Genomic DNA, 19,863 nt, shown 5'->3' with positions numbered 1-19,863 from the left:
AATGCGAAAAACTGGTTTTTGTTTACACTTTAATGAGTCGTTTTCTGGCAAAAAGGCAACAAATAGCTATTACCATTGAAGTATAATCAAATCATTATATTAGATAAAGAAATTTCTTTTGATCGGCGGACAAAAGTAAATGGCGTAAAAGGAATGTAATTTTTATAACAGCGGGATATCTTACTATTGAAGATGAAAGTTCAATTAATAATCTGAAGAAACTTTTAAATCCATAAAACATCATCTCTATGTACTTAATATGTTTTATGAAGTCGTATCTGTTCATTCAGGGGTGGATTAACGTTTTCAGCGCTACTGGACATTTTTTTAAATTTACTCGAATTCAGTCTCAACTATCTATTGTTTTTAGCCAGGGCCAATATTTTCCAGCGTCATGGGCAAAATTCCGAAATGGGCATAGGTCAATACGCCTCTGGTTGCTATACAAGGACAGTTTAGACTTTAAAATCGTTGAACGTAAGTAAACATTTTCATTCACTCAAAAATTCTGAACTTTGCAATTTCAGCGGATATTTGTTAATTCTTGGATTTCCGACGAAGTTAAATAGTTTGTTAATTACGTGTATGGGATCTACCAGAGGTTCTTTAAATTATTGATCTATAGGGGTAAGCCATTATGGTTCGTAAAGTTCGTAAGTATTGCAATTTCGTTAACTTTTGACATTTCTCCCATATATTTTATGTCAAAAATCTACGAAATTGACACACTCACGAACTTTAGGAACCATATTGGTTTGCTGTTGTCCTTTTCGTGACATCTTGAATTTATTCTGTGTGACAGGGACTATTTTGGGCAGAACCTTTTCCCTTATTTTCTTGGACTTTCCTATTATTAATTTCTCTAAATTTTACTTACAATTATTAAACGTAAAGCTTGTGCAGAATCAGCGATAGCTGAACACCTCCAGCTGGTCGAGAAAGACCATACCTTTGTATAGAAAATAATTCAAAGGCAAGATACATACATCCGTTAAGGACATCTATAGATCATCTTCAAGTAAATACGGTATGTACTTTTAGACGTAACATCACTTAAGTTCCGTTAAATGTTTCGTTCATTCATTCATTTGTATTATATTTTTTAAACGTGGATGTCATTTCCTAACGTGGATGGCATTTCCTAACGTGGATGGCATTTCAAACTGTCTTGAAGATGATGTATGTGCGCACAGAACACGTATGACTGTAGTAAATTCGTTGCTTAGAATGTGTTTTGATTGTATATAACACAAGTAGAGTATGTTTATTGATCAGTGAAGTTCAGCTGTTGCTGATTCTGCACAAGCTTTAAAATATTTGAGAAAATGTAGAGAATTCGGGGAAACTTGCGAAAATTTAAGAAAATATAAGGAAAATTGCACTTGCTGAGTGTTCTGATTTACAAACCAACATGAAATTGGCATCTTAAAAGCACAGCATCAATAAGTAATTACCGACCCATGCGCGTTGTTTCCAACGCTTTTTCTTGTTGTTACCATTTCTGGCACTCGTTAAAGAACAAGTTGTGCCTGACTTATGATAAAAGGAAACCTCATATTCAAGAATGTTCGATAGTGGACATTGTGTCATTCAAAATTTAGTCACAAGGACAGTTTAGACTTTAAAATCGTTGAACGTAAGTAAACATTTTCATTCTCTCAAAAATTCTGAACTTTGCAATTTCAGCGGATATTTGTTAATTCTTGGATTTCCGACGAAGTTAAATAGTTTGTTAATTACGTGTATGGGATCTACCAGAGGTTCTTTAAATTCAATCAAATGTGTTATTAATGACAGCTGCCAAATAGAGTACTATTTTGTATGAAATTTTATCCCCACTCTTTTCACAGAGTAAAATTTTGTATGTAGCAGGAGCACTGTCAAGTTTCAGTACCCTATTTAGAGGACCACTTTTGCTTGAAATGCACCAAAGTATAGACTGTTATGATCAGAGCGAGAGATCCGAAGACTAGTTAATTTAACTTGCCTTGGGGTACTTGTCAAAATATTGCTTTCTCTTTCAACGTGTTAAGTATAGTTTCCACTTAAAAAGAGCACTCCGTTTAGCCTCCGTTTACATGACAGTTGTAAAATAGAACAAAGGAACTGTCACGTAAACGGAGTACAAAATTGAATTAAATTCAATTTCCACTCCGTTTGCGTGACAGTTCTTTTGTTCTATTTTACAACTGTCATGTAAACGGAGGCTAAACGGAGGCTAAACGGAGTGCTCTTTTTAAGTGGAAACTATACTTTACGTTGAGAGCGAGAGGACCGAAGACCAGTTTATTATAAGTTGCCTTGGGGTACTTGTCAAAATATTTCTATCTCTTTCATCATAACACTCTATATACTTAAACACTGAAGGTCAGTATCTATATTTACCTTGCGTTGCACAAGGTCGATTTGCGACCCGATTATCTGCCGTAATTCGCATGTCGGACTTAGTGCAAAATTTAAACAAAGAATTCTTTTGTTTAAATTTTGCACTAAGTCCGACATGCGAATTACGGCAGTTATGTCCACAACCATTATTTTTTCAACGATTATGTGAGGTAAGGGATCATAAAGGACGTCCACAATGAAGGGGAGAAATACAGAAAATTCAAAGATTGAGTTGACGTAATTTATGGATCATCCCTAAGGACAAACATTCAGTGACATTCGTATTGTTTTCATATTTGACATGTTGGTGTGAGTGTTTAGCTTCATATTTTGCAAGGCTGTAAACTTTGGGGTCTGCGTGACCTCCCCAACAGTCTATACTTAAAGTTTACATCCTTGGTTTTACACGAGAATCAATTAAAATCTTTACAAAATTCACATCCTCACATAGAAATTTTTAAAAATATATACGGTGCACGTAGCGGTTAGTGATTGTGATAACAGATGGAGTCTAAATTCAACAAAGAAAAGACGATCCGTCACTTCTGTCATTTTTGACAGTTTAATCTTTTTTCACATGAAACTTGTCACTTCAAATTTGTAAACTGAACCCTTCAGTTGTATCATAAGTTGTTTTTGGTGTAACATTTCTTCATTTTTGAAACCTAAGGTAAGTTGTTTTCACATTACATATCGTACAATGTCATTCCATTGTTTCAACGTGATAGAATCAACCATCTTACTTGATGTTGTTCTGATTTTCTGTTGCCTTTCCACATTTTTTCTGCTGCGCGCATTGCCGATATTATTTGACATAACCTGAAATACGCACGCGTTCTTCGATAAGAAAAAATTTTGATTTTCATTTTTGTTGAATTAGTTTGTAGAGACCAATTAGTCTATCCACTTCATCATTTCTAAAATTTTCTGCTCCAATGCTAACCGGCAAATGTCATTATTAATTTCATGTCAATTCCAGGCTGCCCATCACATACACAATGAAACCAAAAGGAAATTTTAACAAGAAACCCTTCAAAGGCGCTAGGAAAGGAAACGGTTTGGCCACGATGTCTGGAGAACCCGAACCAGCGTCGAGTTGGAGTGAACTGAAAGCAGGCGTAGTGAAAGCACTCAAAAAGGAAGATAAAATTGACCTGCAGCAACAGAAAAAAGTGATGAAACAGCGTCAAAACAATCACAACAATTTCCTGTCCGATGACATCAAAAAGAACTCAAAATGGGAAAAGTGGGTCGATCAGAAAACTGGCAACAAAAATGCACAGAAATCACAAATTAATAAAAAAACGAAAGTAACCGTTCCAAAAGAGAGCAGTGATGAGTCGTCCAGTGAAGACGAAAATATTGATGCGCAGATGTCATCGGAAGAAGACGATTCGAGCGATGAAGAAGTAGAAGCTTCAGTTCCCGTTTCAAAGAAAAAATCACAGCTAGCCTCGAAGGTTGAACAGAATAGCAGCGATGATGACGATTCAGAGGAAGAATCAAATGAGGAAAAGGTGGATGAAAATGAAGAGGACAATGATGAGGACGATGAAAATGGTAATGATAGCAGCGATGACGACTCAAGTAATGAGGAAGAATCCAGCGAAGAAGAGCAGCAACCAGCTCCGTTGAAAAAGAAAAAATCAATTCCAGTTGTTGCGAATGGTAAGAGTGGTAAAGGTGCACAAACAACTAAGATAAGCACTGTCGCCGAATCGAGTAGTGACGAAGAAGAGAGTGCACCGGTGCAAACTAAGAAAGCTATTGCAACGAAAAAATCGAATCCAGTTCAGTCGAAAAAAACCGTCGAAGTCAGTGATGATGCTGAGGACGACGATGACGATGAGGATGATAGCGATGGAGAAGATGTAGATGACGAAGAAGATGCAGAGGATGAGGAGGATAATAACGAAGAAGATTCAGAAGACGAAGATGAGGAAGATGAAGAAGAAGAAAGTGATGAAGCCGATGTGGAAATGGCCGTTGCTCCGAAGAAACCTGCGAAACGTTATTTCGAAAAAAATTACGATGAAGATAATGCGCCACCCGAAAAGAAAACCAAAAAGGATGCCGCCAAATGCTTCAATTGTAATGAGACCGGTCATGTGTCTCGAGAGTGTCCAACTAAAAAAACAGCCAGCGGTGGTGCTGGTGGTATAACTTGTCATAATTGTAACGAGACCGGACATATTTCAAGAGAATGTCCGAAAAAAGCTAAGGGAAGCGGTGCGGGACATGGTAGTGGTAACATCACATGTTTCAGATGTAACGAAGTTGGCCATACGACCAGAGATTGTCCGCAACCAAATAATATGAAATGTTTTGGTTGTCAGAAGGTTGGACATTCAATGAAGGATTGTCCGAGCGGACAAAGAAATGATACGTGCTTGAAGTGTGGCTCGAAGGATCATCGGTACAAGGATTGTCCGGATCAAAGTGGTGGATTCAAGTTTGCTGACTGTTTTGTTTGCAAAGAAAAGGTACGGAATTCACGGTGTGGTTGTAAGGAAATATTTGACTAATTTGAATATAATTTGTAGGGTCACATATCTCGAGACTGTCCAAAAAACCGAGACAAGGGTTGCTTCATTTGCAAAGAAAACGTAAGCCAAAACGAGAGATTATAAAAAATGTGTCCAATTATTACCGATTTTCATCATTTCAGGGACACATTTCCAGAGACTGTCCCAAAAAATCAGAAGGCGGTGATTTTCGTGGAGGACGTGGAGGATTTGGCAACAGGGGTCGTGGCGGACGAGGAGGTTTTGGTGATAGAGGTCGTGGTGGACGAGGAGGATTTGGTGACAGAGGTCGTGGTGGACGAGGAGGATTTGGCGATAGAGGTCGCGGTGGACGGGGAGGATTTGGCGACAGAGGTCGTGGTGGACGAGGAGGATTTGGCGATAGAGGTCGCGGTGGACGGGGAGGATTTGGCGACAGAGGTCGTGGTAGAGGTGGTATGTCAACCGGTAAACCAGCTGGCAAAATTATAAAGTTCGATTAAGCTAATCTGAATGGCGTAAATCACTTTGCACCGTCTAACAATTCCATATTCATTGATCAATTTTAGCATTTTCATAAGCGGAAGTCTATGTTTACATTTTTCGAAGAATTCGTTTTTTTTTTTTAAATATTTTTTATATTGCCTATACAATCTTAGACGAGTTTTCGGATTGTGTGACTTTTTTTAGCCTATGAAGTTGTAGCGGCAAGTACACGTACATATGTCGACAAATTGCCACTTTGGCATCTTTACTTAATTGATCTACAGCGACCGAATGTTGTCAAACTATTGTTTGAAATAAATAGATAAAGATTTTGCTATTAAATAGCAATTCAAATTGAACGGAATCAAATTGCATTTTATTGATGAACGTTTCTTTGTCAACATCAACAAAACGTTTTTGGTGAAATCATTGGGAAACCTGAACGAACCTGAACGTCCGACATCATGTTTGTTTCTCGAAAATATGATCCATGTCGCTGGCGGCCGCTGTACTAAATTTTTTCTCAGCCTGGATTATGTCACAAAAAAGTTCTGAATCAGATTGTCGATTGGTTCAAAAAATTTGAAATTAGTCGCCTTATCAGATTTAAGATGGACTTAATATAGAAAATTCTTTCCCAGGGAGCTTATTCAAATCGAAGTCATATCGTAAGTATGCCTGGCTACCAAAAGAAGCGACGGAAAAAGGATGGAAATTCTACTAAGAAGAGGCGAAAAAATAGAAAATTTTAATTTAAAAAGGCAAGGATCCAACGGGGTTTACCTGATTGGTACAAATGGCAGAAAACTTGTCGAATCAGGCTGTCTGAAATGTTCATACAAATTTTCTGGGTACCTGTTAGGTTTGATCTGATAACATTATTCAGGTTACAGGACAGATAATAGATGTTAGTCAAAAACGTCAAAGAAGTTTTCAAAGGCCAGGTTCAGATGAACATGATACGTCAAACCAGTGCGTGGCAAAATCATATAAACACGTGTAAGACAGTTGTGTGAGTCGATCAGCTGAAAAATAAAACAGCTGAAGCAAATTGCATCACAAATTTGGTTGGGGTTAACTGTAAACTTAACTGATGTCCTGTCAGAGCCTGTTTTAGGGAATAAAATTTCAGGATATTCTGTAAATTCAATAAAATTCCCGAAAATCCCTTTGTTCTGGTTTCGCTTAGTTACCAAAAAGGACACAAAAACTAATGAAAGTATACAGGTTATGGTCTAATGTCAAAATTTGTATGGAGCGGAGGAAAAAGCGATTTCATATAAAAACTCACCTCCCTGCTCACCTCTGTTATTTCCTCTTCATTGACAAAAACAACAAAGAACTTCTATTGTTATTTTAGAATGACAGAAAAATTAAGAATTTTTTCGGATTTAAATTCCCCTCAAATAGGTCCTGACCTTGAGTTCTGCAGATTACGACTAAAACTTAAAAGACTGGTTTCAGACTATTATCAGATTACATAGAAATAACAAAATTACAACCGTCCGTTCTTTCAAAAGATAGAATAACACATCAAAATGAGAGAAATCGAATAGTCTGCATGTCGTGGCACAACTTTAAACGTTTAGCGCGCAAAACATGTAAATGAATTGCAAACACTTCACCAACTTCACTGTAACGAATTATTGCCTCGACGCATATGTCCATTCACGCACACATGCACAATGAATTTTGACAGTTCTTCAAATTGCATGTTGTTTTGATTGAGTTTACATTCAGTTAGCTTCATTGATGCAATCCGGTCAACTAGACCATGGAAGCGAATAACGTTTTTAAACGGCCTAATTCCAATGATTCCGAGGCCGATCTCATTAAATTTCAAAACTTATTTTTGGCAGAAAAGTCCAAAAATACCAGTTTTCAACCGGCAGCTAAAGTGATTCGGTTAACAAATCCAGAGAATCCAGGTAGTGGCGGTAGTGGTTTGGTTTAATTCAGCCGTAGAATTCACTTTCACTTTCTTGTTTCGCTCCTAAAGAAGCTTCGACTTCGCCGAAAGTTTCACAATTCGCCAAGAAACGAGGTTTACAAAAGGAAGAAGCGTCAGTATCGAGCAAACCCCAGCAGAAGCTCATCCTTGGAGATGTTATCGAGAAATTAGATGAAGCCCAATCAAAATTCGACAGAGTCTCCGATTCAAACGAAGCGTTTCCGAAAGCTTGTCGCATCGATCGAACCGTAAGTTGACAATAGATTTTTTGAACGGAACCAATCAACGGACATCTTTCAGAAAATCAAAAAATCAGACGGGACAAAGAGTCTCTTTGCAATTAGTCAATCAAACAGTTCAACAACACCTACTGTCAATGAAGTGCATCACAGTAACTTCGGAGATGTGAGTTCAATAGTGACAGAACATGACGCAAAAGCCATACACGATGAAAATGTTCAACTTCTGAGTGGCATGGATGAGGCGGAGATTTTAGCTGAACGCAAAGAATTACTGGATACGATCGGTGAGATTGTCCAATCCTAAATTACGTCCGCCTCAAAATATCCACTTTCACCTACAGATCCCGATCTTTTGCGGTTCATTCAGTCGAAACGAAAGAGTACCAAAGCGAATATTGTCACCCCGAAGATAGAAACTGAAGCTAATCCAACTATAAACGCGGATCTGTCTTCCATTGATTTACTCTCCCATCCAAACATTCACACCTGGCCTCACTTCGATGTGGTTGAGAGTGAAAAACTGGAATGGATGAAAGACATTGCCAACAATCTACCGAAATTGAAACCAGGACAAAGCTACGAAGCCCGATTCGACTGGAAGGGTGTTCTTTTACCGTACTTCACTCCCGAAACGGATGGCGACCGAGAACTGTTTCTACACGAAACGGATGCTCAACGTCCTGGATATACGCTTCAAGAACTGTTTCGTTTAGCCAGGTCGGTTTCGGTTTTTTGTTGGGAAGCTGACTCTACGAACATTTTCGTTTCAGATCCAATGTCGTTCAGCAGCGAAATTCAGCCATTAGTGCCATTTGCGGTATACTAAACATCTACAATCAGGGTTTCTATGACAAAGTGCTGGAGGTGCCGATTTCGAAAATATTTTTCCTGTTGAGATTTGCATTCGATGACAACACGCCGATTTTGTTGGAAACATCATCAAAAGCATTGGCAACACTATTCTACAACGATTCTGACGAGGTTGGCGCGCTCCACTTTCATTTCAATGCTCAATCCCAACACCATTCTCTTTTCCGCTAGATCTTACTAGACTGTACACATGAATGTGCCACAAATTTCCGTGAGCCGACCCTCGGTAGTGGCAGTGTCAAACGGAAAGACGGCGACCTGAGCGATCAGTTTGCGAAAATGAACGTGAAAGAGAAGCAAACATTTCACAATGTATTCGATGACGATGACGAGGACGCCTCGACATTGAATGATTTTCATTTGGCTGAAGTGAATCTGATTGAATGTCTGCTGCGCACAAATATTTTGCAGAGAATTCAGTACGGTCACTGCTGTTTAAGGGATTTATGAATTTTTCCAATCAATTCCACTATCCACAGATACGTTTTGTTTGTCGTACGCAATGACAATAGCACTGTCGTCAGCTGCTTCAAGATTCTTATTCGTTTGGCCAGAACAGATAGAGAAGTGGCTGAAAAAATCTTCCGTAACCGTGAGCTACTACACAACTGTGTTCGGGAATTTCTACCGAATGCTGACAGAACATCCAATAAAATGCAGTTTTACCAACGGCCACAGTTTCTATTCTTGAAATTGCTACGAGTCATTGCCGCGCATGAACTACCCATTTGGGAACTGAATGTGGAAGACGCTCTGAAAAGTTACATTTATATGAAAGGTGATATGTCGGTTAGTCCTTCGATGACAAACGTAAGCGAATTGCATCGTTGAATCGTTTTTGATTTCCACAGATGGACTTCATAAAACTTCAAATCGAGTCGTTCCGTTTGATGACAACCATTTACTTATTGAGAAAAAACAACGAGTTGTGCAGGTAAATTAAATAATTTTTTTTTAAATTAATTTTAAGATACAGTTGACCATTAATTCGTCTGCAATTACGGTGGTTTTTTGGTAGATTTACTGTCGTTATGGTAGCATTGAGTGCTGTCGACAATCAAACAAAAAATAGTTTAATTTGCTTTGCCATAAATTCTAATGTTATTTTACCTCGGGATCAGCATCAAAGTAACATTTAACTGTTAGCCAGGCAGTTTCACATTTGTTTGATCCATCTGAAAATTTTAGAGAGAAATTTGGTCATTGCCATACATGGATAGAAGTACTAGACTCGATAGTAAGCTTTTCCAGATCTAGATACTAAGTTTCCACACATTCCACCAGGCATGGAAATTATACGTGAGCTCGCGAATCAGATTCCCGTTTTTTTTCGGAACAAAGTTTCTGGAAATTCGCCGAACAAACTACCGGAAAATGTGTATGAGCGGGAAGTCAATTTTCCATTATTGGTGGTCGGGAAAACAACTTTAAGCGAGTAGAACAATATTAAATGCAAATTTCGAAATATTACCGATCAAAGATAGTACCAACCAAACTCTGACCAATTATAACTTAAGACCGACCGTAGGTACTAAGCTAAAGCACTTGGAACAAATGGAAATGGCATTTCTTGTATACTATACGAGCGAGAGTGTTGTGAATGGAATGGCGAAGACGATATATAAACAAGGAATGATCACATAAGTAGGGAATGAATACTATTCGACGTTTGCATGAACACGCTCTCGCGTGTATAGTAAAATAGAATGCAGCTATGCTACATGAAGTATATAACTCGAAATGTACTATCACTCTGGCAAGCCCTCGTGTACGTACATGCCTCGTTATATACCTCATGCAGCTGTACCTCACGCTTTTGAGTAAATTAATTTTTCCTCAAATTTGGCCGTACCAAAATTTATAAGAAAATCGAACTTACGAACTGTCTTGCATGCAGCGGTCACATTGTCCAGTTTTTCCTTTATTTCCGTTGGTATGATGTGAGCCACGTCATCGAATCTAATATTACCTGCGTCGTCGTACTGAAAGTAGAATTATCAAAGTTTATCGGGTGAATTGTTTGAATTTGTACCAGGCCTGGACTGGCTACATGAATGCGTGTCGGGTATTGTAAATTTAGTAAAGGGAGCCAATTCCACTTGGAAGAGCACTGACATAAAAGAGTCAAAAATCTCACCTGTTGCATATAACTTTGTGTATCTGCAGGTACCTGGCGACAAAGTTACCTGCAACAGATTAGCCCATTTTTGTCAGTGACACTCAAATATAGGAATTTTAAGTAAAAAAGGCAAGGGCGCATCATAATTTGCCCGATTATTCTATATGGCCAGTAATACATTTTCATTACTCACCAATCCAACCGTCCGGAATAGACATTCGATATAACATTGCAGAGCCTTATCGTCAGGCAAATAACCGCCTTTACTTTTTTCAATCAAATCTAAAACGAAAAGCTAAGTCTTTAAGTCTGACGTCAGTCATTAATATTCTTCAGCCAGTATTACCTTCCGATACATTCGTTTCCGCCTTGCAAGTATTCCTTAATATCTTTGCTGGACCTTTAAGATGTTCGGGCAATTCAATTGCAGCCTAAAATGTGTTAAAAACAATAAAATTAATGAAAGCCAACAACCTTTCGGCCGGACTTCTCATTACTTCAACTGCAACTTTCCACATTAGGCCTAGTAAGAGAGCAACTAAAACTTTTCCCATTTTACGTTCGATTATTTTCCCATAAATGCTTGTCGAAAGCATGCACATCTTTCTTTTATACATCATGTAGACCATTTGATGGCAGCTAATCTTTAATGCTTGTGATTACTGTAATTATCCAGCTCTTCCGCTGACAAATTCTACGTTTTGTCCTTTCATTCATCGTAACTATATGCAAAACCAATTGTCATTTCTCATTCAGATTTATTCATGACGTAATTATAGCCATTGTGATGTTTCGCATGATTGAGTTCTGCTTTTTTAATTTTTTATTAATCAGACAAATGTTGGGCTTTGTCTATATAATTATATTCAAATCTTCATTATACTAGTTGTCTGCAAGGTACTTAGTTGTATACTCTACCTACTTTTCTGTATGATTCAAATAAATTTGGTAGAAAAACATTGCTTCAAACAAAACTCTTGGAAGGGAAGGGAGTGAGTCTCTCAAAGATTCACTGCACATTTTGTTCTATTCTAATCTAGCCGAACAATCAACAGTCTTCTTCAGGGAATGTATGAATTCCTTCAGTCGAAAGTAATTTTCAATAAAACAAACTTCGATAACTTTTGTAAGCGATGTCAATTTCCATTCGTTTCGTATGACTAACGGTGCGTCACGGCACTTTCAGTCACTCATGAGGCCACGGTTCAAAGTCTCTGTCAAATTGTTACATTTGCCGATATGAAAAACATTCGTTCTTCGACTTCTATGTTTGAACCCTAGAAGGAATCTAAGGGTACTAGTGCATATCTAGACGGGTCTGGTCACACAAAGGAGGAAATCCGAATTGAAGGTATGAAGGTAGATAAAAACATTTGTTGAAAATCTTGCCGTGACAGACAAGTTGAAAATACGAAATTTCAATTTGTCATACACGACAGGCCCTTCCATACACATTTTTCATTTGCATTTTGCATTTGGCTCCAATATCTTTATTCTGACACCAATCTGGGTTTTCTACGTGTGACGGCGGAGATTTACACTAGTGCTACTCTTAGGGCTCTACCAGATCTAAAAAACAAAAGCAGCAGAGCAAAGGTTTTTCGTATCAGGTGGTGCAGTCCTATCATAGGACTCCTATGACATAAGTTTTAGACGGTGATCTTATGATGGACCGAATGTAATGACAATGCTGATACCACACCCCAAATGGTATAATGATAGAAATGGTATGGAAGTTACAATTCGTCAGACAGTTTGGACAGCCAAACAGTCGAGAAAAGTTAGCTATATCCAGAGGTCTTTTGGAGTAATAAACTATTGAGCTAAAATGGTGACTAAATTTCATGACCTTGGTACAGATCCGTCAGATATTGTCGAAATAGTTTCCGAAAAATCAATCGAAAAATTCCATTATGATCAACGAGCAATTTGTCATTCACTGTCGTCAGGTTTCAATCACATAAATTAGCAAAGTTGTAATTTCAATATGACAAGGCCATAAACAAGAACTTAGTTAAATGAAATTAAAATACAGTACATGCAATATCGACAGGTCATACTGTACACATTAGCTATAATTTGACGTACATCAAAACACCTGTCCAAATTTACTAGAATTTGTGTAAAAACTCTACGAACAGTGCAATTTTAAGCTGAATCTACGGTACGTGGCTACGGTACTGGAAAGAATGTGAATTCCAGCTGTATGTATCACCCGAGAGGTTTTTTCAAGCCAGTTCAGCCCTGAGCTTAAGTTGGATTTCTCTTTTTTTAATTTAATTGGAAGCAACTGTAGATGTTGCGTAAAGACCTAAATTCTTACCGTCCACAATACCTGATGTACATTACCGACTCTAATTTTAAGCAAAATACTATTTTCAGTGAATTGATACCAGCCTACCAATATCTCCTTGAATGGCACTACAATTTTCTGCAATTCGATCAACTTGGCGGCCACTCGATCATACGACAGCATGGCGCAGCATTAATTTCGTTAATTGGATGTAAGTCGTTTAGTTGTGCGACTAATGCCTTTCCGGATAGGCTCAACCAGTGCATATCGAAATGGTTTTACACTGCTACGCATCACATCGTTCAGGATGTGAGTAATTGGATTCGTCGATCGGTTTTATTGTTTCATTGGATTGAATGCATTTTAGTTCTCGCAAATCATCTTATTGGCCACATCACTGCAGAGCTTGTCTCGTCTGCAGGGCTACGATCACTCCGAATTCATCCGGCGATATCTTATTCCGTTTTTGAGTTCTGATAGCTTCAAGCAAATGTGCAACGATTTATGGTAAGGCGTTCTCCGTCCATCTTATGGTCTGATTACGAACTCAAAATTTGAAAACAAATTTCAGTCAGTCGTCGCTTCTTCTGTCTTCAACGACACAACGCACATACAAAACCGAATCACTGCCTGATTTGGACTCCGTACAATTTAAAAACGATTCACCCGTACTGATTGTTGGCGAGAAGTATCCGATTTATGTACTCAACGGAATCATAGCAATGATACAGTGTATGAGCGTGCGCAAGGATGAAACAATCGTCAGCCATCTGATGACGAACTGCATGAATGATGTCCTGTACGCCTACTTGAAAAGCCTCTGTAATGGGTTCAATGCGAACGTCCGCAAGAATTGGTTCGTTCGCAATGAATTGTCGTTTGTCGTGAATATGCTGCGGCTTAAACATATTCCGGAAGCGGTCGACAAGTCCACTATCCAGAGAATTGCATTCAATGTGATGTGCTGCTGTACTGAAAACGAATTGGAAGATCTCGTCTTCATTCTGAAGAACATTGTCTTCAATGTGGCCCTGTATGATAATGCTGCAGACGTTTTCCAATCCGATATGGATGTGTGGTATCGATCGTACCTGTTGCAACTGGGACCAATCGTACAACAAACAAATTCATTGGTTCATGTCACACAAAAGGACTTCCTCATACCAAGCGATTGGTTCTGGCAACCGTTGCTCATTTTTCTAAATAACGATCAACGTACGGATGGAAACGCGTTGACGAAGCACACCTTCATTGCAAGCCTAAATGAAAAGGACATAATTCAAATGACAATCAGACTTACGACATTACAGAAACGCAATTCGTTGAACTTTGTCACACCAACCGAAGAATTGATGTTCCTGATGATCTCGTTCATGGGACCAACAACGGCATTCCTCGAGCCGGATATCAGCGAGCTGCTTGGAGATTGCATCCAACAATTTTTCAAAGAAAACAACGACACGACCTTTACTTTCGATGAAAAGTTTGACGGGAAAAGTAAATTCGAAAATTTGTACGTCGCATTTTTGGACCACTTCCAAGGTACCAGCTACGGGAACGAGCTATTCAGTGCATTGGTTATGGTACCGTTGGCGCAGAAATACGATGCCAAGTGGCGAAAAATGGTCTGGTCGGAACATGCTGTTGTTTTGAGATTTATCACTTGCAGAGAGAGTCAGGTAAACTTTTCTACACCCTCAAGCAATCCACATTTCTAAACAGCTGCTTCTACCGTTTTAGTGCATCGGAACGATCGACGATTATTTGTATCCAGTTGAAAGCGACACAAGTCTATTGAAATGTTACTATCAAGCAATGAACGGTGTATTACGTGAAGGTTCGCTGCCATATACAATTGCAAAGCATCACTTGGATCAAAATCGGATACCACCAGCGAAGAAGTAATTCGTTTCTGGTGTAACGTGATGTCGGTTTTAATGATACAATAAATTGCTCGACTGTTTGTTCGTTAGTTTCGTTAGTTTTTAGATTGATGAACAATACCTTCGTACATTAAGACAATCCGCAGACTGAAAATTATCGGTTCGATGTCAGATTAATCCGGAATGCCATTCAACGAAACGGATGATCTAACTGATGGACAAATTGAGCATTGGTTCTACTATGGATAACTTTAGCATCGACGATCGATTCTATTTTTCAAACTCTATATCGTTGTATTGCCCCACATAAACTACCAAAAATGGAAGAAGTTCGTTTTGAAACCAGGTCGGCTTCCACACAAATTCTTGGACAACGGTTCCACACAAATTCTGTTAGAAAGAGTAAGGACGTGAACCCAAGCGAATTTTTGTCTTTGATTCGGATAGGAGAAAGTGCAGCTCAGGGTAGTTGGTGTTATGTCAAAGATGCCATCATCTTGAGGTTGGAATTATCTGTGATTGTTAGGACTTTTCGGAATCCTTTCTAGACTTTCAGGATGGTTGACGGGATTAGGATTTAATTCCACAAAATAGGATCACTTCCTCCCACCAAGTCTATCACAGCGATTGTGTTTGGAAGTTGAAAATTCCGGTTAATTCGGAAAAAGTTCATTTACCCACCCTAGTCCATCCATTTCCTACTTGGTGATTTTCATAGGTTATTTTTGGGTTGCCTGCCGTTCAAGTAGAAAATTCTTGAAAGGAGTAAAGGTTGCGTCTAGGAATGTTCATTCCTTAGTGCATGTGTGTCACACAATAAATTCTTCATGAAGTAAAAGCTATCAAACCTTGTCACTTTTAAAACTGTTTAATAAACTGATATCGCAAAAACATCCCTCAAAAGAAATGTCACGCAAGTTCCTGCAAGGCTGTAAACATTTGGGATGTCACGCAGATTAAGACTCAGCGGATGACACACCGCTATCCACACTAAATATTAAATTCAAAATTTGATGAATTTCTTTGTCCTGACCTGTCTTAAATTTACCTGAAATAATCAGTAAATGTTCAGATAAACAAAGTCAGTTTTCAGGTATACCTGAAGAAGTGTCAGATATACACGAGGGTATACCTAAAATATGAAGTGATTTGACTGATTTTCAGAATTTTCAGGTCACGTAAAATTCAGATTGAATTCAGATAATCTCATCATCAGGTCAAGCTGACTTGTTCCGAATCTTTCATTTGTTTTAGAGAATGTTGTGTTTTATTTTACGATGAAGGCATGTTTCGGGCAGTAATCCGTGGATGATGCAGCGGTTGAAGAAATTAATTTTTCTTCGAGCGCAAGTGTATCGAACCAAAATTGATTTTGAAAAGAAGTTTCTTTTCACATTTAATTTTTCCTTTAAAGTATTTCAAGTCTTACTTGTATGGGAAAAGGTATCTAATAAAGTGGCTATCTGTGTGACAAAGTTCCAAAGTACAGCCTTAAGTTCCTGTGCGTCCAAAAGCTTTAAATTGTCTATTAAATAACGCTTTAGGCCAAATATGTAACTTCACAAAAATGTAGATATTTCCATAGCAGTGCTATGATGTTTCGGAAAAGGTTGCGTCAAATTTTTGTGGAGAGAAAACCATTTGATTATTGAAAAAGACCAAGCTATGCAGATAAGTAAGTATTTCTTGTTTAGTATTAAGATACAGTTGACCAATATTTTTTTTTTTGTGTGAATCACGGTGATTTTTGTGGAAAAATTACTGACGCTAGGGAAGGAGTGAATGCTGAAAACAATTAAAAAAAAGTATGGATTTTCATTTGCTTTGCCAGTCATTCTAATTGTTTATTTTACCTCGGGATCGGCATCAAAGTAACATCTAACTGTTAACCAGGCTGTTTCACATGAGTTTGATCCATCTGCAAATCATTAGAGAGAAGGTTTCTTATTGGAAGCAGTTTCTAAACTGAACACTCTTCTAAATAGAGTACTAGAGCATAATATTTCGGAATTAATTTTCAAATTCCCAAAATTACATAAGATTCCCGAAAATTAAAAAATTTAGTAAATTCAGCTTAAAGCTCAATTCAAATTCAAACTCACAGCTTGAGATCTACATTGATAAATGTTCTCACTCTGCGTGAAAAGGATGAGTTCCCCAGGAACGAACGTTTCCGTTAGATTTCGTAAATGAATGAATTCCCTAGGATCGAACAAAACGCCGTCACGTTCCATCGATTGTGTGCAAAAAATCTTTATTTTTGCGAAATCTCCGAATGTTTTATTCAAAGTTTAATTTTTCCTATATTTTCAATCTACTTTTTTATATTGAGTGCCAATAGTGCCTTTATTACACTGTGGCTAATGGCACCGGGAGCGATTAGCCTTACTATCATAAATAGACTGTTGGTACCCGGTGCCAATAGCATATTCGTTAAAGTTTTTCATGGCCTAAATTTAAATTTGACGTCAACTAAAAATAAAACATCGAAACACCTTTGCATGCAGATTTGTTAAACGGTGTCGGGGAATCTCGCACACGCGATCATAGTATGCGTCCTTTTACGACATGTAACGAAAAGTCATGACTGTGCGAGATTCACCACTTAGAGGTGAATCTCGCACACCATGAATTTGTGTGGTGTGCGAGATTACCCTACCCCTGTTAAACAATCTTTCCATTTTCTCCGATACCACTGGCTTACCACTATTTGGTACAGTGTGAGTGAGAACACGTTCGTTACTCGATTGTTGTATTTGTGTCGTTTGATAAGAAATCTGTTGATGTCATCCAGAGCCTAAAATTTGGGAATTAATTCTCTAAATTCCCAAAAATTCCAAAAGAGTACTGAAACTGTACAAATCACATTGAAATTGAAGCAAAAAACTTGTATTTTTTCTCTCTAATGTCACTCTGATCACTCATGCTTGCAGTGCGTTGCTAGGCTTGATATTTCGAACGTTAAAGTCTATTCACGAACTAAGATCGTCTATAAGAAGTTTATATTGTTTTTCACTAGAATGTACGACCACGATTGTGTTAGTTGGACCGGTTCTGAGAAAACTGATCAGTTTATGAAAATTTCGCGTAAACTTCTGACTTTTCTCAGTCGTCATTGCGGTCGTATATTTTTCGTAAAAAAAAATTCTGGTGATCATCAAAAATGAAATATGAAACACACAAATGTAGGCTACAGCTTTAGCTAGTCCATCCATGCCTCTCAAGTCGACGTAGGAAAAATGTCAGTGGTGCGATTATCTGTAATCGTAATTATTGGTCTAATTTGGTACTTTGATCTCCATTGAGCGCGTACTTCTCTGTATACAATTGTATACACATCGGCCTGGTAAGTTAGTAATTATAATGAAACCGAGCTTAAACCATTTTCGACTTGAGTTCTGGTTAGGATAAGTATAAATCATAGATGGAACTTTAAGTCATGATGACGTGGGTACGCACAATAGGCATTGACAATAGACAAACATCAGTGGTTTAGGTGCAAGGACACAATAATAAATCAAATATCTATCTGAATATCACCTACTGATTAGAAAAAGCCAGGCAGATATGCTCTCACCGGAGAACACTGACCTAAAATTCCAACGCTCTACTATTCGTCGGAAGTAAAAATATTGACTTTAAACAACAAAAAAGCGAATTTCGACGTCACAGCAAAAACTAAACGCTTGATTTATTCTTAATTTTGTAAGCACTTGCCTGACAACCTGTTTATATGTAATTTTTCTCAAAAGCTATCCTGTAAATTTCCTGAGCCATGACAAAGCAATACTTCTAGCATAAATATAGAAAAAATTCGCTGATGAAATCACAGTAGGCACTGCGTTTGTTTCGTAAGGATACATTTGTTTATTGTGGTAAAGACTTGTTTTCGTTAGATGAGTTAAAACATACAATACAAACAATCCTAAGCAATCCTATTATCACTGAAGCCTCCCAAATTGGGAGTCACAATTTGACACCTGTCAATTCAGTGTTCATGCTAGTAGTGCTGTGGCCATGAAAAAAATTAACTTCACCTTAAGTCACTAAGTAAAATTCAATTTGAAAAATACTCTACTCACGAATTGTCTTGCATACAGCAGTCACAGCATCCACTTTTTCCCTTATTTCAGTTGGCATGATGTGATACACGTCATCGAATTTAATATTACCTCCGGCGTCATACTAAATGTAGTAGTTTCAAAATTTGAATTCAAACGACCAGCACGCAATACAGTTTCATTCGAGGTTTCATTACTCACCAATCCAACCGTCCGGAATAGACAGTCTATGTAACATTGGAGAGCCTTATCGTTGGGCAAATTACCGCCTTTACTTTGTTCAATCAATTCTAAAACGAAAAGTTAATTCTTTTAGTCTGCCGTCAGTCATTGATATTCTTCATACCTTCCGACACATTCGTTTCTGCCTGGCAAGTCTTCCTTAGTATCTTCGCGGGTCCTTTCAGATGCTCGGGAAGCTCAATTGCAGCCTGAAACGTTTTTAAAGATTAAATTAATGAAAGCCACTCCTGTTCGATTCGACTTATTATTACTTCAACGGCAACTTTCCACATTAGGCCTAATATCAGAGCAACTAAAACTTTTCCCATTTTACGTTCAATTACTTTCTAATAACTGATTGTCGGAAGCCTTTACATTTTCCTTTTATACATCATTTAGAGTGCTCGACAAGAGATAACTAAGTGTTGTTCAGTGATTACTGTAATTACCCAGCTCTTACGTTGAATATTCTACGTTTTTGTCCTTTACTTATGAATACTTATGAAAAATCAATCGTCATTTCTCAATCAGATTTATTCATGAGATAATCTAATTATGGTATTGTCAACCACTACGTATACATGATTGAACGTAATAACGGTCATAAAGGTTTTTCGCTACGCATAATTAGGCAGACAGCTAACAAGATAATAGCTGTGATAGACTTTCAAAGATGAAGATATTATCAATCGAAAGTAATCTCAATTTTTCAAAATCATTATACAAATGTCTTAGATTAAACTAACGCTAGGTTCTTCAAATGATAAATGATAAATGATAAAATCATCAGTCTTCCTCCTAACTTGTTCCTATATGGACGGACATGCGCATGCGACACAACTTAAGA

The 19,863-nt window shown here is 37.9% G+C and overlaps 3 protein-coding genes and 1 long non-coding RNA gene across 12 annotated transcripts in view; 2 read left to right on the top strand and 2 right to left on the bottom strand.

The window, feature by feature from the left end:
• LOC119070809 overlaps window positions 1-19,863 on the bottom strand; it is a 531,393-nt gene that overhangs the window by 300,364 nt on the left and 211,166 nt on the right. The window lies entirely within an intron of this gene.
• Window positions 2,959-5,740, top strand: LOC119070256 (nucleolin-like). Of its 3 annotated transcripts, XM_037174535.1 has the most exons (5): window positions 2,959-3,055; window positions 3,365-4,868; window positions 4,929-4,991; window positions 5,054-5,264; window positions 5,331-5,740. In XM_037174535.1, the coding sequence occupies exons 2-5, from the start codon at window positions 3,384-3,386 to the stop codon at window positions 5,390-5,392; spliced, it is 1,821 nt and encodes a 606-aa protein (XP_037030430.1). In that variant the 5' UTR covers window positions 2,959-3,055; window positions 3,365-3,383; the 3' UTR covers window positions 5,393-5,740. The 3 variants fall into 3 exon arrangements, with proteins under 3 accessions (XP_037030430.1, XP_037030423.1, XP_037030429.1); XM_037174528.1 differs by having other exon boundaries at window positions 5,054-5,740; XM_037174534.1 differs by having other exon boundaries at window positions 2,969-3,055; window positions 3,359-4,868; window positions 5,054-5,740.
• Window positions 7,057-14,813, top strand: LOC119070085 (RNA polymerase II-associated protein 1). 2 transcript variants are annotated; one of them, XM_037174402.1, is made up of 12 exons: window positions 7,057-7,303; window positions 7,375-7,574; window positions 7,627-7,852; window positions 7,910-8,285; window positions 8,339-8,549; window positions 8,610-8,857; window positions 8,918-9,227; window positions 9,290-9,372; window positions 12,940-13,159; window positions 13,218-13,357; window positions 13,422-14,529; window positions 14,591-14,813. In XM_037174402.1, exons 1-12 carry the CDS (start codon window positions 7,150-7,152, stop codon window positions 14,753-14,755), a joined length of 3,441 nt encoding a protein of 1,146 aa, XP_037030297.1. In that variant the 5' UTR covers window positions 7,057-7,149; the 3' UTR covers window positions 14,756-14,813. The 2 variants fall into 2 exon arrangements, with proteins under 2 accessions (XP_037030297.1, XP_037030303.1); XM_037174408.1 differs by having other exon boundaries at window positions 7,060-7,303; window positions 7,378-7,574.
• Window positions 10,236-19,430, bottom strand: LOC119070725 (general odorant-binding protein 83a-like). Of its 6 annotated transcripts, none has more exons than XM_037175208.1 (6): window positions 19,289-19,427; window positions 19,141-19,225; window positions 18,996-19,084; window positions 18,816-18,918; window positions 16,587-16,651; window positions 16,398-16,518 (listed from the first exon to the last, which is right to left on the bottom strand). In XM_037175208.1, exons 1-6 carry the CDS (start codon window positions 19,343-19,345, stop codon window positions 16,501-16,503), a joined length of 417 nt encoding a protein of 138 aa, XP_037031103.1. In that variant the 5' UTR covers window positions 19,346-19,427; the 3' UTR covers window positions 16,398-16,500. The 6 variants fall into 6 exon arrangements, with proteins under 6 accessions (XP_037031119.1, XP_037031110.1, XP_037031087.1 ...); XM_037175200.1 differs by having other exon boundaries at window positions 19,141-19,227; window positions 19,285-19,360; XM_037175224.1 differs by lacking the exons at window positions 16,398-16,518; window positions 16,587-16,651; window positions 18,816-18,918; window positions 18,996-19,084; window positions 19,141-19,225 and adding exons at window positions 10,236-10,420; window positions 10,751-10,839; window positions 10,904-10,988 and having other exon boundaries at window positions 19,289-19,430.

This window comes from Bradysia coprophila, chromosome II, assembly GCF_014529535.1.
Source record: "Bradysia coprophila strain Holo2 chromosome II, BU_Bcop_v1, whole genome shotgun sequence".
Lineage (NCBI taxonomy): Eukaryota > Metazoa > Arthropoda > Insecta > Diptera > Sciaridae > Bradysia > Bradysia coprophila.
This window is presented reverse-complemented; position numbering and strand designations above follow the sequence as displayed.

Excerpts from the sequence above, each read along its gene's own strand:
- LOC119070256 (XM_037174528.1), top strand. The coding sequence starts at position 3,384 with ATGAAACCAAAAGGAAATTTTAACAAGAAACCCTTCAAAGGCGCTAGG. Across the intron at positions 4,869-4,928 it reads GTTTTGTTTGCAAAGAAAAG|GGTCACATATCTCGAGACTG; the intron begins GTACGGAATTCA and ends TATAATTTGTAG. Across the intron at positions 4,992-5,053 it reads GCTTCATTTGCAAAGAAAAC|GGACACATTTCCAGAGACTG; the intron begins GTAAGCCAAAAC and ends TCATCATTTCAG.
- LOC119070085 (XM_037174402.1), top strand. The coding sequence starts at position 7,150 with ATGGAAGCGAATAACGTTTTTAAACGGCCTAATTCCAATGATTCCGAG. Across the intron at positions 8,550-8,609 it reads TCTACAACGATTCTGACGAG|ATCTTACTAGACTGTACACA; the intron begins GTTGGCGCGCTC and ends CTTTTCCGCTAG. Across the intron at positions 14,530-14,590 it reads TCACTTGCAGAGAGAGTCAG|TGCATCGGAACGATCGACGA; the intron begins GTAAACTTTTCT and ends CTACCGTTTTAG.
- LOC119070725 (XM_037175192.1), bottom strand. The coding sequence starts at position 11,186 with ATGGTCTACATGATGTATAAAAGAAAGATGTGCATGCTTTCGACAAGC. Across the intron at positions 10,989-11,054 it reads TGTGGAAAGTTGCAGTTGAA|GCTGCAATTGAATTGCCCGA; the intron begins GTAATGAGAAGT and ends AACACATTTTAG. Across the intron at positions 10,421-10,750 it reads TATTCCGGACGGTTGGATTG|TACGACGACGCAGGTAATAT; the intron begins GTGAGTAATGAA and ends TTCTACTTTCAG.